Source organism: Polypterus senegalus, chromosome 6 (genome assembly GCF_016835505.1).
Source record: "Polypterus senegalus isolate Bchr_013 chromosome 6, ASM1683550v1, whole genome shotgun sequence".
NCBI classification, from domain to species: domain Eukaryota; kingdom Metazoa; phylum Chordata; class Cladistia; order Polypteriformes; family Polypteridae; genus Polypterus; species Polypterus senegalus.
In genome coordinates, this window is record NC_053159.1 from 67,786,002 (window position 1) to 67,800,993 (window position 14,992).

At 40.8% G+C, this 14,992-nt stretch overlaps 1 protein-coding gene across 2 annotated transcripts in view; it reads left to right on the forward strand.

Annotated features, from left to right (window-relative positions):
- LOC120531133 (pituitary tumor-transforming gene 1 protein-interacting protein-like) overlaps positions 1 to 14,992 on the forward strand; it is a 67,140-nt gene that overhangs the window by 27,005 nt on the left and 25,143 nt on the right. For both annotated transcript variants that reach the window (XM_039756262.1, XM_039756263.1), the window contains exon 4: positions 15 to 120. In XM_039756262.1, the coding sequence (XP_039612196.1) occupies positions 15 to 120 (106 nt within the window). The remainder of the gene's footprint in view (positions 1 to 14; positions 121 to 14,992) is intronic.

The following is a 14,992-nucleotide window of genomic DNA, read 5'->3' on the forward strand; positions in this document are numbered from 1 at the left end:
GATTTTGCCTCCAGTGGATTTCCAAGCTCTTATTATCACAATCTCTGTGCTGGCTGGGATTTTGTTACTGAGCATTATTATATGTTGCTGTTGCTGCTGTCGGAAGAAGCGTAACCCTGGGTGAGTATGTATTTTTTTGCTTTACTCAGATGGTGCTTTTTGTTTGTTTTAAAGTGAAACCAATAAAATCATTTTGTAATATTAGTGCAACACTAGACATGAAACCACAAGGTTTCTGGTTCAGTTCCCACCATCTGCCTCACTTTTGTAGACCTGAATAACTCACTTAATGTGTGTGTGCTCCAGTGGTTTTAGTAAGACAGAAAAAATCTCTGAACACTAATAACATTTCTTGAATTTGAAAGCCTTTCTGGATAAATGCATTGGCCAAATATGATACTGATAAATAACACTTGCCCTTACCACATAATTGAATGCGTCCTTAGTGGCAGCATGATATATGCAAGCAATACAATTTAAAGTAGTCAGGCAGGTTCTGACTTACTCTCTCTGTGTGTGTGTGTGTGTGTGTGTGTGTGTGTGGGCATAAAATTCAGAGGATGGATATAGCCAAGATTTTAAAAGGTTTAAGCAATTTTTAACTTGTCTGGTATTCACTACCATACCATGCTGGAATGTTTAAAAAGGAAATAGACACCTTTTTGGTGGTTTCCACTTCAGATCATACCATGAATGTGTTGAATAGGCCATCCAACAAAAATATCCAACCGTTTTAGGGGTTAGTAACTTTTTTGGCAAAAGTGGCTGATGAAGTGGGACACCTGCAGTGTAACAAACAGGCCACATTGAATCAACTAACACTATGTGCAGTGAAACTAACAAATTCCGAATTCATACTTGCGTACCTCACTGCAGTTCAGATCACATTTAAAAGATAAACAAAACACTGTATAAACAGGATTGGGCTCTTAAGAATGGATAATACTGTTCCCAGTTTTTTATGAAAGACCCATGGGTCCATCTTTCTACATCTCAACAGTATAAATTTGTTCTAAACTGCCTTCTCTCCCAGTACAGTGGAACGTCGGTTCACGACCGTAATTCGTTCCAAAACTCTAGTCGTGAACCGAAGTAATTTCCCCCATAGGATTGTATGCAAATACAATTAATCCGTTCCTGACCATGCGAACTGTATGTAAATATATTTTTTTAAAGATTTTTAAGCACAAATATAGTTAATTATACCATAGAATGCACAGCTTAATAGTAAACTAAATGTAAAAACATTGAATAACACTGAGAAAGCCTTGAACAACAGAGAAAACTAACACTGCAAGAGTTCGCGCTGTAGCGCTAAGAACCGCTTGCTAAAAACGCTTTTTTTAAATGAGTTTTAAGCACAGGGGAAAAAAATGAACATTTGAAAAATCCTTAATTTAATAAACCACCAAGAAAAGTAACATTGCAACAATGCACACTACAAACCGATCGCTGTAAACAGAAGTGGAGGTTAAAATCCAATAGAAAAAAGTCTTCATTAAATGCAACGAGGTTAAGACAATGCTCAGATCTGTCTCTTAAAAAACAAGCCTTATGTGTCCAGCCGTGTCTCTCGTGTGTGTGTGTGTGTGTGTCTCTCTCTCTCTCGCTGCACAGGGAGAGACTGAACACATGCGGAAATCACCGGCACGCACAAACCGTAAATGAAACTGGCTTGTTCATATACCGAGTCTATGGTCGTGAACAGATGCAAAAGTTTGGGGAACTTTTTGGTCGTAAACCGATTTGTACTTGTTCCGAGATGTTCATGAACCGAGGTTCCAATTTATGTGGATTGTAGCACCCAGGGAAATAGAACTATTGACCTACTGTATGGAAACATTAAAGATGCATACAGCACCACCCCGCTGCCTGCACTTGGGAAAGCTGATCATAACCTGGTTCTGCTTCAGCCTCACTACAAAGAGTGAGGGAGCTACCTACAACCACACGCTCATTTAGGAAGTGGTCCCCTAAGGCAGAGCAAGCTCTGAGAGACTGCTTTGGAACTACGGACTGGGATATCCTGCAGGGGTCACATAGTGAGAACATTGAGAAGGTTGTTGACTGAAGTACGGACTACATCAACTTCTGTATAAACATTATAGTTCCAGTAAGAACAGTATGCTGCTATGCTAACAACAATCCATGGATTACAAGTGACATCAAGGGCCTTTTGAACCAGAAAAAATGGATTTTAAAGGCGGTGATCAGCATGACTTCAAACGCGTGCACAAGTAACTCCGAGTCCAGCTCAGGGTGGCGAAGGAGCAGTATATGAGAAAGGTGGAGCAAAAGTTGCAGAATAACGGCATGAAGGAAGTGTGGGATGGAATGAAGATCATCAATGGCTGCAGCTCAGAGCGCTGTGCCATCATCGAGAGAGACGTAGAGAGAGCAAACCTGATGAACAACTTCTTTAACAGGTTTGACCACCCTAGCCCTCAAGAGTACTACATCCTCCACCCATCCGTCTGCTGATACCAGCATAGGACAGTTTCCCCCCAACCACAATTACAGCAGCCCAGGTAAACAGAGAGCTGAGGAGACTTCGTGCCAGCAAAGCAGCAGGTCCAGATGGAGTATCGCCATGACTGCTGAAGGCCTGTGCATTGGAGCTGGGGAGTCCTCTACAGTGCATCTTCAACCTGAGTCCCAAGGCTTTGGAAAACATTTTGCATCACCCCTGTCCCAAAGGTATCGCCTCATGCATAACACCGTGCGTAGAATTCGCACTATAACATGACATAAGCACAAAAGTGGAAATGTACTTAGGCACAAAAAATTCCAGATGCTTAAATCTATGTAATTGCCAGCTTCACTTTCTTCTGCTACATAAATCCCGGTCAGCGTGAAAATTAACGCACGTTCACGCGCCTGCTGTCCCGCCCCAACTCCTCCCAGAATTACGCCTCTTTCAATATGCAAAACAATATAAATAGCCCTCAAGCTCAGTGTTCTGTGAAAAGGCCATGGAAAAAGTACGAGGAAAATTAGATTTCAGCAAATACCAAGTGGAGGCAAAGAAAAACGTACTATTTTGTTGGTTTAAACAGTGGTATAAACAACAAAAGGAAGTTGATCGAGTGACATAGTGTGTCGGAGAAACTCGAAAGCTCAAGTTCACAAAGTCGCACAGTGTCTGAAATAAAAAAAAAAAAAACTTGTGTCATATCAAAACCCCGTGAAAAGGCAAGTTGTAGCCCACCGTCTGAGTGTCACCTGAAAACTTATTAGGGTACAGAGAAAAAAATTGGCAAAAAAGCACGAAATGTCAACTTTAATCTCTAACTTTCCACTTTAATCACGTAGTTTATTTTGTCATTAAAGTAGAACGTCATAAACTTAATCTTAAAATCGCTTAATTTACTAGTTTCTCAAATCCCATCGTAACTAAAGTAGCATGTTAAATGCCTTGTTTTGTATTTGATCTTCTATGTGCGTGAATCACTATGTGCTTCCGTTCTTTCTCTTCCTCCGACAGGACACGGAATCTATTACATTTGTGATATTACAGCTCTATTATACTATATATAGATATATAGATATATATATATATATATATATATATATATAGATATATATATATAGATATATATATATATAGATATATATATAGATATATATATAGATATATATAGATATAGATATAGATATATATTATTCTGACAAGTATACGTGATATCATTTTCATGATGATAGGAGTTAAATCATGTTATTAAACATGGGAACACAGTAAATGTTCATGTCTTTTACGCAAGATGCTTGCTGCACCATGCATCACCTAAGATGAAATAATTTATTGTAGCAGTACCGTCTTTTTCAAACGTACTAACCTCCAATTCCTGTCCTTTCTTTTCTTCCTCCAAATACCCAATCACCACACAATCGGCTCTGTCATAGACGTTAAACCATCTGTAACCTTAGAATGCCAATTCTTCAAAACTTTTAAGGGACATAGATTGAAATATCTTCGGAATGTTTAATTATTCTATCTGTCCTTCCAGTGTTGCACCAGCCACAGCAAGAATACAGCGCGAGGCAGGAACAAACCGTGAGCAAAGCTCTAATTACTCACTAGCACTAAGGCACCGTGTAGTTAAAGTTTTATCTGTACAGTGGAACCTCGGTTCACAAACTTCTCGGTACACGTACAACTCGGTTTACGACCAAAAAGTTTGCCAAACTTTTGCCTCGGTTCACAACCACACACTCGGTATACGAACAAGCCCGTTTCCCTTTCCATTTGTGCACGCTGATGATTTCCGCACGTGTTGCATTGTTCTCGGTCAGACCTGCGTGCTTGCACGTGCGTGCATGCTTTCACTGTGAACTCTTTGTACTCTATTTCATTTCCCTTCCGGTTATTACGCACCGATTACTGTATTTAATCACGTGTTGCGCCGCTTCATTGTTCTCAGTCAGACATGCGTGCTTTATCTGTGGTCTTTTTGTGCTCTACAGTATTTCGTGTGCTTTTGCAGTTAACCATGGCTTCTAAGCAAGTGAAGAGTGGTGAGAAGAAAGTTTTGCAGAAAACTGAAATCAAAGTAAAGGAAGAAATTATTGAAAAGTATGAGCGTGGCGTTCGTGTTACTGATCTTGTCACCGAGTACAAGAAGTCAAAATCTACGATTTCAACTATTCTAAAGCAGAAAGAATCTATTAAAGCAGCTGATTTCGTAAAAGGAGTTACAGCGTTAACCAGGCAGAGGCTTCAAGTGCTGGAAGAGGTGGAAAAACTGTTTACCAGTTTACTCATTTACCAATTTGAGAACCCTCGTGCTTTCAAGCAGCACAATGTAAACAAAGCCAGACTACCAGTAATGTGGAGGGCAAACACGAAGGGTTGGGTCACAAGGACTTTATTTTTGGAATGGCTGCATGAGGCTTTCGCTCCCACCATCTAAACAGCTAAAAACACCAGAAACCCAAGAAATCACACGAGAGAAAATACCTGAAGGAAAACATCCCTCCATTGCAGAGCCAAACTCTTCCTCCTCTCCACCCAGTTCCTCCTCACTTAATGCCAGAACTCGACTCATGCAAGGTTAGTTGGTGGTTTATGGCTTTTGTATTACGGATTTTTCAAATGTTCTTTTTTCGGTTCGTAGCATGAATTGTTGCAGAATTTTCACTTTTTCAAATGTTCATTTTTTCCTGTGCTTAAGACTCATTAAAAAAGTGTTTACAGCGAGTGGTTAGTAGCGAGATTTGTTGCAATGTTAGTTTTCTTGGTGGTTTATTAAATTAGTTTTTTAAAATGTTCATTTTTTTTTCCCCTGTGCTTAAAAGTTCATTAAAAAAAAGCGTTTATATAGCGATCGGTTGCAAGGCTATTGTGCGAACTCCTGTAATGTTACTTTCTTAGTTGCTTGTGGTTGGTTTTTAAATAAAATTCGGATTTGTTCAAATGTTCCTTTTTTTCCCCCCCGTGCTTAAAACTCATTTTAAAAAAAAAAAGTGTTTTATACAGCGATCGGCTTGCAAGGCTATAGCGCTAACTGCTGCAATGTTAGAGAGAGAGAGAGAGGGCGAGCTAGCCTGCGTGCTGGAGAGAGAGAGAGAGAGAGAGAGAGAGGGCGAGTTAGCCTGCGTGCTGGAGAGAGAGAGAGGGCGAGTTAGCCTGCGTGCTGGAGAGAGAGAGAGGGCAAGTTTGCCTGTGTGCTGGAGAGAGAGAGAGAGAGAGGGGGCGAGCTAGCCTGCGTGCTGGAGAGAGAGAGAGAGAGAGAGGCGAGCTAGCCTGCGTGCTGGAGAGAGAGAGAGAGAGAGAGAGAGAGGCGAGCTAGCCTGCGTGCGTAGAGAGAGAGAGAGAGAGAGAGAGGGAGCTAGCCTGCGTGCTAGAGAGAGAGAGAGAGAGAGAGGGCGAGCTAGCCTGCGTGCTGAGAGAGAGAGAGAGGCGAGCTAGCCTGCGTGCTGGAGAGAGAGAGAGAGCGAGCTAGCCTGCGTGTGAGAGAGAGAGAGAGGGCGAGCTAGCCTGCGTGCTGGAGAGAGAGAGAGAGAGAGGGGGGGTGAGTTAGCCTGTGTGCTAGAGAGAGAGGGCGAGTTAGCCTGTGTGCTAGAGAGAGAGGGCGAGCTAGCCTGTGTGCTAGAGAGAGAGAGAGAGAGGCGAGCTAGCCTGCGTGCTGGAGAGAGAGAGAGAGGGCGAGCTAGCCTGCGTGCTGGAGAGAGAGAGAGAGGGCGAGCTAGCCTGTGTGCTAGAGAGAGAGAGAGAGAGGGCGAGCTAGCCTGCGTGCTGGAGAGAGAGAGAGGGAGAGGGCGAGCGAGCCTGTGTGATGGAGTGACAGAGAGAGAGAGGGCGAGCGAGCCTGTGTGATGGAGTGACGGAGAGAGAGAGGGCGAGCGAGCCTACGTGCTGTAGAGAGAGAGGGCGAGCGAGCGAGCCTACGCTTGCAGCTGAACAAGGGAGCCTGGGTGTTTTGTGTCAGTGTTATTCAATGTTTTTACATTAGTTTACTATTACACTGTGCATTCTATGGTGTGATTAACCATATTTGTGCTTAAAAAAATTTTAAAAAATTATATTTACATACAGTTTGTATGGTCTGGAACGGATTAATTGTATTTACATACAATCCTATGGGGGGAAATTGCTTCGGTTCACGACCAAATCGGTCTACGACCAGAGGTTTGGAACGAATTATGGTCATGAACCGAGGTTCCACTGTATAGTAAATATATTTTGCTGCATTTCATCTTAAAAATGATATCGTCATTGGACTGTGTGAAGTGGGCTCTAGCCTCACGTGGGGAGGCAAAAAGGGAGGGTGAGTGGTTAAAGGGGGAAGAGAGCTGGCTAGATCTACAGTAATCCATCGCTATATCGCGCTTCGACTTTCACGGCTTCACTCTATCGCGGATTTTATATGTAAGCATAACTAAATATATAACGCAGATTTTTCGCTGCTTCGCGGGTTCTGCGGACAATGGGTCTTTTTACTTCCTGTACATGCTTCCTCGGTTGGTTTGTCCAGTTGATTTCATACAAGGGCCGCTATTGGTGGATGGCTGAGAAGCTAACCAATCAGAGCACGCAGTTAAGTTCCTGTGTGCTGAATGCGGTGTTAACCAGGAAGTCTCATCTCGCTCATTCAGCATCAACGTGTTTCGTTGTGTAAAGAGTTGTGCTCTTTTGTGTTTATCTTTGTGCATAGTCAAGCCCTTCATTATGGCTTCAAAATGATCTGCTACTGCTTCAATGAGGCTATGATTCTTTTTATTTAAAAAGTAGGAAAGGAATATAAGATCTACGGCTGCAGTGTCCTTTTAAACAGGGTCCAAAATGAGTTGTGAGTGGATGTAATATGGTAGTAGTCTGGATGGAATCTGCTTTAGGGATTTGGATTAAAGTCTGCTGGAAGAACAACAACGGCGGTGATATACATTTGCCTGAAGAGGCTCCTTTTAGAAGAGCTGTAACGCTCTCCTTTGTTGTGCAGTAAAACTGTCATTGTTGGTGAGTAACTATAATTAATTTTCTACTTACAGTACAGTCACTGTACACACATTTACGGTATACAATTTTTCTTGCATTGTACGTATTTATTGCTGGTGGCCTGTCTATTGTAATGGCTCTAACATATGTGATATCGGAGACACTCGATATCTTTAAAATATTTAGGTTTTACTGTATATAAACAGTGTGTTTACATACATAATTTCAATGAAGCTTACCTAATATCTAAGAGAATACAAAGGGTTTATGGATATTTATAAACAGTGTGGGACAGTTTATAAGGGATTAAAATATATAAAAATAACCATACAAACATATGGTTTCTACTTCGCGGATTTTCACCTATCGCGGGGGGGTCCGGAACGATCGAGGAGGGATTACTGTATACATAATCTATCCTTTTAATCTTTATAATTATAACTACCAACGTAATAATAGGCTGCATGGCAATAACTGTTGGGGAAATAGGAAATTAAGGCCGAAGCCGTCTCACTTCCAGTTAAGACTATAAAATGACATCAAAAACTCAGAATCAATGTCTCCTGATGGGACAGTTAACTTCGTGAGCTGGAATGTTAAAGGCCTGAATCACGAATTAAAGAGGAAAAAAAAGTACTCTCTCACCTAATAGGTCTAAACGCGAGAATTGTACAGAATTTATATCCAAACAAATCAGTTTCTTCCTAGAGACAAATAGATCCTCAGATTTCTGCACGAATACTCTGGGGAAACTCTTAAGGCCTTCTTAAGAGGACAGATTATCTTGTATCGTTCCCACAGAAATAAATTAGAAACCAAGAAAGCAGCAGAGATAAAAAGCGAAATTACTAGAATAGATGAAGAACATGCCAGACTACCAAGCGAGGCTCTGCATTCAGAACTAAACCACTTGACAACTAAAGAAACTGAGCAACTAATTTATAAATCTAGACATAATTACTATGAACATGGAGAGAAAGCTAATAAGCTTTTAGCTCAACAAATTCACAAGTAAGAAGTGCGCAACGCAATCTCAGTAATCACCAACACGAACGGAGATGAAATCATCGGCCACAAAAATATAATGCACACTTTCAAAGACTACTATAAATCCCTATATACTACTGAGTTTAAAGAAGACAATACACAATCTAATGCATTTCTGGATACATTACAGATACCACAAATAGACACTTTTAGTGCAGAAGAAAAGGTCACTTCAAGGCAGGAAAGCAGCAGGCCCTGATGGCTACTGTTCAGAATTTTATAAGAAATTCTCCGCTCAGCTATCTCCCCTCCTATTAGCAACATTTACAGAAGCCAGAGACAACCAAACTCTTCCTCAAACCTTTCGCCAAGCACTAATCACTGTTTTTCCAAAACAAAATAAGGACTTATTACAATGTGCATCATACAGACCAATTTCACTTCTGAATAATGACGTTAAAATACTCTCTAAAATCATAGCTAGAAGGATGGAGAAAGTGCTCCCCTCAGTAATATCACAAGACCAAACTGGATTTATTAGGGGCCGACACTTATCTTCAAATCTTCGACTCCTGTTTAATGTAATATACTCACCAACTAAATCAAACACCCCAGAAATATTATTATCATTGGATGCAGAAAAGCATTGACATGATTGAATGGAAATACCTTTTCACTACATTAGAGAAGTTTGGGTTTGGCCCAACATTTGTGCATGGATTAAATTACTGTATACTAACCCAGAAGCTTCAGTTTGCATCAACAACATTTGCTCAGACTACTTTAAACTAGAACGTGGCACTAGACAAGGATGCCCCTTGTCACCACTGCTGTTTGCGATTGCCATTGAACCACTGGCAATACATTGTCGAAATACTGATCAGATAAAGGGGATTAGCAGAGAAGGACTGGAACAGAAAATCTCATTATATGCAGATGATATGGTACTGTATATATCGACCAGAAAATTCTGTGCCTGCAGTCTTAGCAGCACTCACAGAATTTCAAAAGATCTCTGGTCTCAGAATTAATCTGAATAAAAGTGTACTCTTTCCAGTGAATTCTCAAGCATATAATATTAGATTAGATACCCTACCTTTTATCATTGCAGAACAGTTTAAATACCTAGGTAAACATCACAAGTAAACATAAAGCTCTATATCAACAAAATTTCACCGTCTGCATGGAAAAAATTAAACAAGACTTGCATAGATGGTCAACCCTTCATCTCACACTAGCTGGAAGAATTAACACTGTTAAGATGAATATTCTTCCTAAGCTCCTTTTTATTTCAAAACATCCAATATACATTAATAAATCATTTTTAAGCAATTAGATTCAACAATAACCTCATTTATTTGGAATTCAAAACATCCACGCATCAAAAGAGCGACCCTACAAAGACAAAAGGCAGAAGGCGGCATGGCTCTACCTAACTTCCAGTTTTATTACTGGGCAGCAAATATACAGGCAATAAGAACCTGGACACAAATAGAAGAACATACACAGGCATGGACCGCAATAGAAGTAAAATCCTGCAGTACTTCTTTGTATTCCTTGCTCTGTGCTCCAATAAACACACGCTATGGCAATATACTAATAACCCAATTGTGCTCCACTCACTTAGAATCTGGAACCAATGTAGAAAGCATTTTAAGACGGAGAAGCTTCTAGCTGTGGCACCTCTACAAAGAACCACCTCTTTCAACCTTCACAAACATATGCAGTTTTTAATATCTGGAAAAATTTGGAATTAACTTGCTTAGAGATCTTTATATAGTCAACGTCTTTGCATCCTTTGAACAATTACATTCCAAATTTAACATTCCAGCTACACATTTCTTTCACTATCTTCAAATCAGGAACTTTGTTAAACAGAACCTTCCAGATTTTCCTCATCTTGCACCCTCATCCATGCTGGAAAAAATATTGCTCAATCTCAAGGACTTTTTTTTTTTACAATCCCTCCCTTTCAAAGATCCAAGAGGACACTGGGGAAAAAGATCCCTCAATTAACATATCAGAAAAGGAGTGGAAAGTAGCAATGCAGAGAATTCACTTGAGCTCCATATGCACAAAGCATACAATTATACAACTCAAAATTATATATCGAGCACATCTGTCTCGACTAAAACTCTCCAAAATGTTTCCAGGGCATGATCCAACCTGCGAACGTTGCAACCAAATCCCAGCCTCACTGGGTCACATGTTCTGGGCCTGCACCAAATTAACATTATTCTGGACAAAAATTTTAATTACCTTCAGACAGCCTTGGACTCACAATCCCTCCTAACCCATTAACCGCTGTGTTTGGGGTTCTTCCAGAGGGGCTTAAAGTGGAGAAAGACAAACAAATTGTGATTGCATCCACTACACTTTTGGCACGCAGACTGATTCTGATAAACTGGAAGAACCCAAACTCTCCTCTTTTAAGTCAGTGGGAAACCGATGTGTTGTATTATTTGAAATTGGAAAAATCAAATACTCAGTTAGAGGATCCATTACAGACTTTTTCAAAACATGGCAGGATCTAATCAGTAATATTTTAAAATAAGTTCATGAAGCACAGAGAACTTATTAATTTAGGTATGTTTACAAGCCTTAAATTTTACACTGTTTGGCTTGCTATCTCTCTCAGGGGTGGGGATCGATCTGTTTTTAACTCAATTCTTCTTTTTGTAAAAACTTGATTGCTTTGTATGGATTGCAATAAAATTAATAAACAAAAAACAAAAAAAACACAGTGGACCAACACCAGCAGATCACATGGCACCCCAAATCATCACTGACTGTGGAAACTTTACACTGTACATCAAGCAACGTGGATTCTGTGCCTCTCCTCTTCCTCCAGACTCTGGGACCTTGATTTCCAAAGGAAATGCAAAATTTACTTTCATCAGAGAACATAACTTTGGACCACTCGGCAGCAGTCCAGTCCTTTTTGTCTTTAGCCCAGGCGAGACGCTTCTGACGCTGTCTCTTGTTCAAGAGTGGCTTGACACAAGGAATGCTACAGCTGAAACCCATTTCTTGCATACGTCTGTGCGTGGTGGTTCTTGAAGCACTGACTCCACCTGCAGTCCATTCTTTGTGAATCTCCCCCACAGTTTTGAATGGGTTTTGTTTCACAATCCTCTCCAGGGTGGTGTTATCCCTATTGCTTGTACACTTTTTTTCTACCACATCTTGTCCTTCCCTTTGCCTCTCTATTAATGTGCTTGGACACAGAGCTCTGTGAACAGCCAGCCTCTTTAGCAATGACCTTTTGTGTCTTGCCCTACTTGTGCAAGGTGTCAGTGGTCGTTTTTTGGACAACTGGCAAGTCCGCAGTCTTCCCTATGATTGTGTAACCTACAGAACTAGACTGAGAGACCATTTAAAGGCTTTTGCAGGTGTTTTGAGTCAATTAGCTGATTTAGAGTGTGGCACTAGGTGTCTTTAATAATGAACCTTTTCACAATATTCTAATTTTCCGAGATACTGAATTTGGGTCTTTCATTAGTTGTCAGTTATAATCATCAAAATTCAAAGAAATAAACATTTGAACTACATCAGTCTGTGTGTAATGAATGAATCTAATAAACACGTTTCACTTTTTGAATGGAATTACTGAAATAAATCAACTTTGTCATTTTTAAATTAATGACCAGCACCTGTATACCTGTCCCTTGCTGGACCCATTTTTCATTTTTTTTCTGTCTTGCCCTTTCCATCCACATTAGTTTTATTGATTACTATAACTCCACCCTCCAGTCAGCACTAGATAAAATATCTGACTTAAAACACAAAAAAGTTTTAAGTGTTCAGGTACATTGTATAATTCAGCACTATGCTTTATGAAAGCAACTGGTTGATGCCTTAAGAGAGTGTGACACATACGACTGGCCATCACTATGTATGCCTAAGCTTTCTCCAACCATCAAAAAGGCTTACAGAGCAGCACTAACTGTAGCCAATAATGCTTACTGTGACAGAATGATAGACAGTGGTCATGATACTCTTAAGGGTTTTGATCTATGTGGCTAATAAACTACTTGACCCTGCCCTTTGACCCTATCACTTCTTCCACTGAAGACTGTAAAAATTCCTCTACTTTTTCCATGATAAAATTAAAAACCTAAATATTTCAATTAATACAAGTTTGTCCTTTTTATTTTCGTTCTCTTCCCTCTCCATCCAGCTGCTTTTTCCAATTTTCAGCAGTTTCATCAACATCTATTAATAAACTGTACTGTAAGATGAGGTCTACTACTTGTGTACTGGAATTCTTCTCCACCGCGCTTATTAAATTCTGTCTTCGTCATAATCCCGGCTGTTATGATAATACTACATCCCTTGACATTGGCTCAGTGTCCACTATTTTGAAAATCACTTCTGCAACCCTGACATTTATAGTCTGGTCTTGATGTTTGTAGCGGATGCCACATGTGCTATTATTCTGTGGGCGGTTGCTGCCTCTTTGGGTGCATTGCTGTAAATATACCTTTAAGGGGGTGGTCATAACTCGGTCAGGGTGGTTGGTGTTGAAAGCTTAAAAACCGGAAAAGAAGGGGAGAAAGGGGGAGACCTCTTGTGGTGGAGCATAGAGAAGTGACAAGGGAGCGCCAAGAAAAGTATCTACTGGAACAAGTGGTTTTTTTTTTGAAGACTTGGCGACGCAAGGGAGACGCGTCTCTGAAGACACTCTTTTTCTTTGATTTCGCTGACGAATATCTTGGACCGGTAGGATTAAACTTTGTTGTTATTGGCTCGACAGCTGGCGTATTCCAGTAGGGTTTCTCTTTGCCCTGAACAATAAGGACAGTAAACCCATTTGGACATTCTGGTTTTTCTTATTTATGAACATTGCGTGTTTAAACCAGGAGCGGGGGTTGATTGCTATGTATTTGTTTGGTTTTTCTTTATAGATGTAAAATAATATATTTGTTCTTTTGCTTCTTCTTTATTTGGTGATATGGCTTGTTGTTAATGCTAAGCTGGGACTGGTGGTGGGGGTCAATAAAAGGACAAGCATTGGTCACCTTGCCCGATTTAGATTTTAGATATCGAACTGCTTTATACTAGCAGTTTTCTAATCGTGCCTTAACTTGGTGTTTAGTTGTTTGCCCGGGGTTAGCGGTACATGTTGACAATCTGAACAATATTCAGCCTGTCTTTCACTTACTGCTTTTGTCTAAAATTCCCAAGTCAGTAGTTACTTAGCTTGTAATAAACCAATGGAGCCCTTTTCGTCTGGCTTCAGAGCACAACAAACCTGTTAAACTGCTCTGTTTTGAATAACTAATGATTTGCTTGTGGCACTAGACTATGGACAAACCAGTGTATTAATTGTTAGATCTTAGTACAGCATTTGATACTCTCAAGTGTGATATTCTGCTGTCCAGAAAAGAGAACATTCTGGGTATCTAGTATTTGAAATCATATCTGACTGATGGGCAGGAGTTTTAGTCTTGACTACAGCCGGTCCACTTCCATGCCAGTCACACGAGGAGTTCCTTGATGCTCTGTCCTGTGCTGTCTACTGTTCTGTATCTACATTCTTCTCCTTGGCTAGGTTATTCATAGTTTTGGACTGGGTTATCAATTTTTGCGGAATATAGTCAAAATCTATTTCAGTGCTGAAAGTGCAAGTTCCTCAGAGTTTTCTCAGCACATAGCTTGCCTCGGTAAAATTTAAAACCTTGATGGAACATAACCCTTTAAACTTAAACTGTAACAAAGCTGAAGTCCTGCTACATTGACACTAAAGCACAGCCTAAGAACATGTGTTCCCAGAAGGAGTCAACACCAACACAACTCTCGGCAACCTTCAAGGTCTTGTCACGGAAGGTCTCCCACATCACATTAGGATTGGCAGTCACACCCAACTCGGCAAGTTCCTCGCACAAACTGCGTGCATACTCATTAGAAACAGCCTGATCTTGCAGTCTGGCCAGGTCCAGCATCATTGTCTTAGAAGCCTACTGGACCCAAGATTGGATTTTCAGAGTAGCAACAACAAGTCTGTGGTAAGAATTCACAAACTGGGCAGTTCTGTAGGAGCCTCCAGTGCCTGCAAACGAGGATGTGATTGATCTCCTTGGCCTCACGACCAGCATTGGAGTACGAAGTCCAACAATTCGGCCCAGGGTGCCCCTTATCCCCTGACCTTTTGCAAGGCCAAGAAACATGGAGACATTTTCACCACGGTATCCAGCCCTGCCCATGCCGGTGGTTGCATTGAAGTCGCATATGAGGAGAGTTGTCTCACAGACACCCATCAACCACAGAGTAAAGGTGCGAATAGAATGTCTCCTTCACCAAGACATCACTCATTGCAGTTGTAGCATACACTGAGACAACAGACAAGGCACCCAGAAAGTTCCTTAATCTGAGTCTCATAATACGCTCAGTGAAAAGAGTGATGTCAGACACTATCAGAAGGAGTTGATCCACTACAGCAGTAGCTACTCCCTAAGTATGACAGCCATCAGAGCGGCCAGACCAGTAAAAGGTGTACCCATTTACAGAGATCAGGCTAGTCTCGGGTCTGTGCACCTTAGTTGAGTGCTGCCACTGAAATGCAGAGTT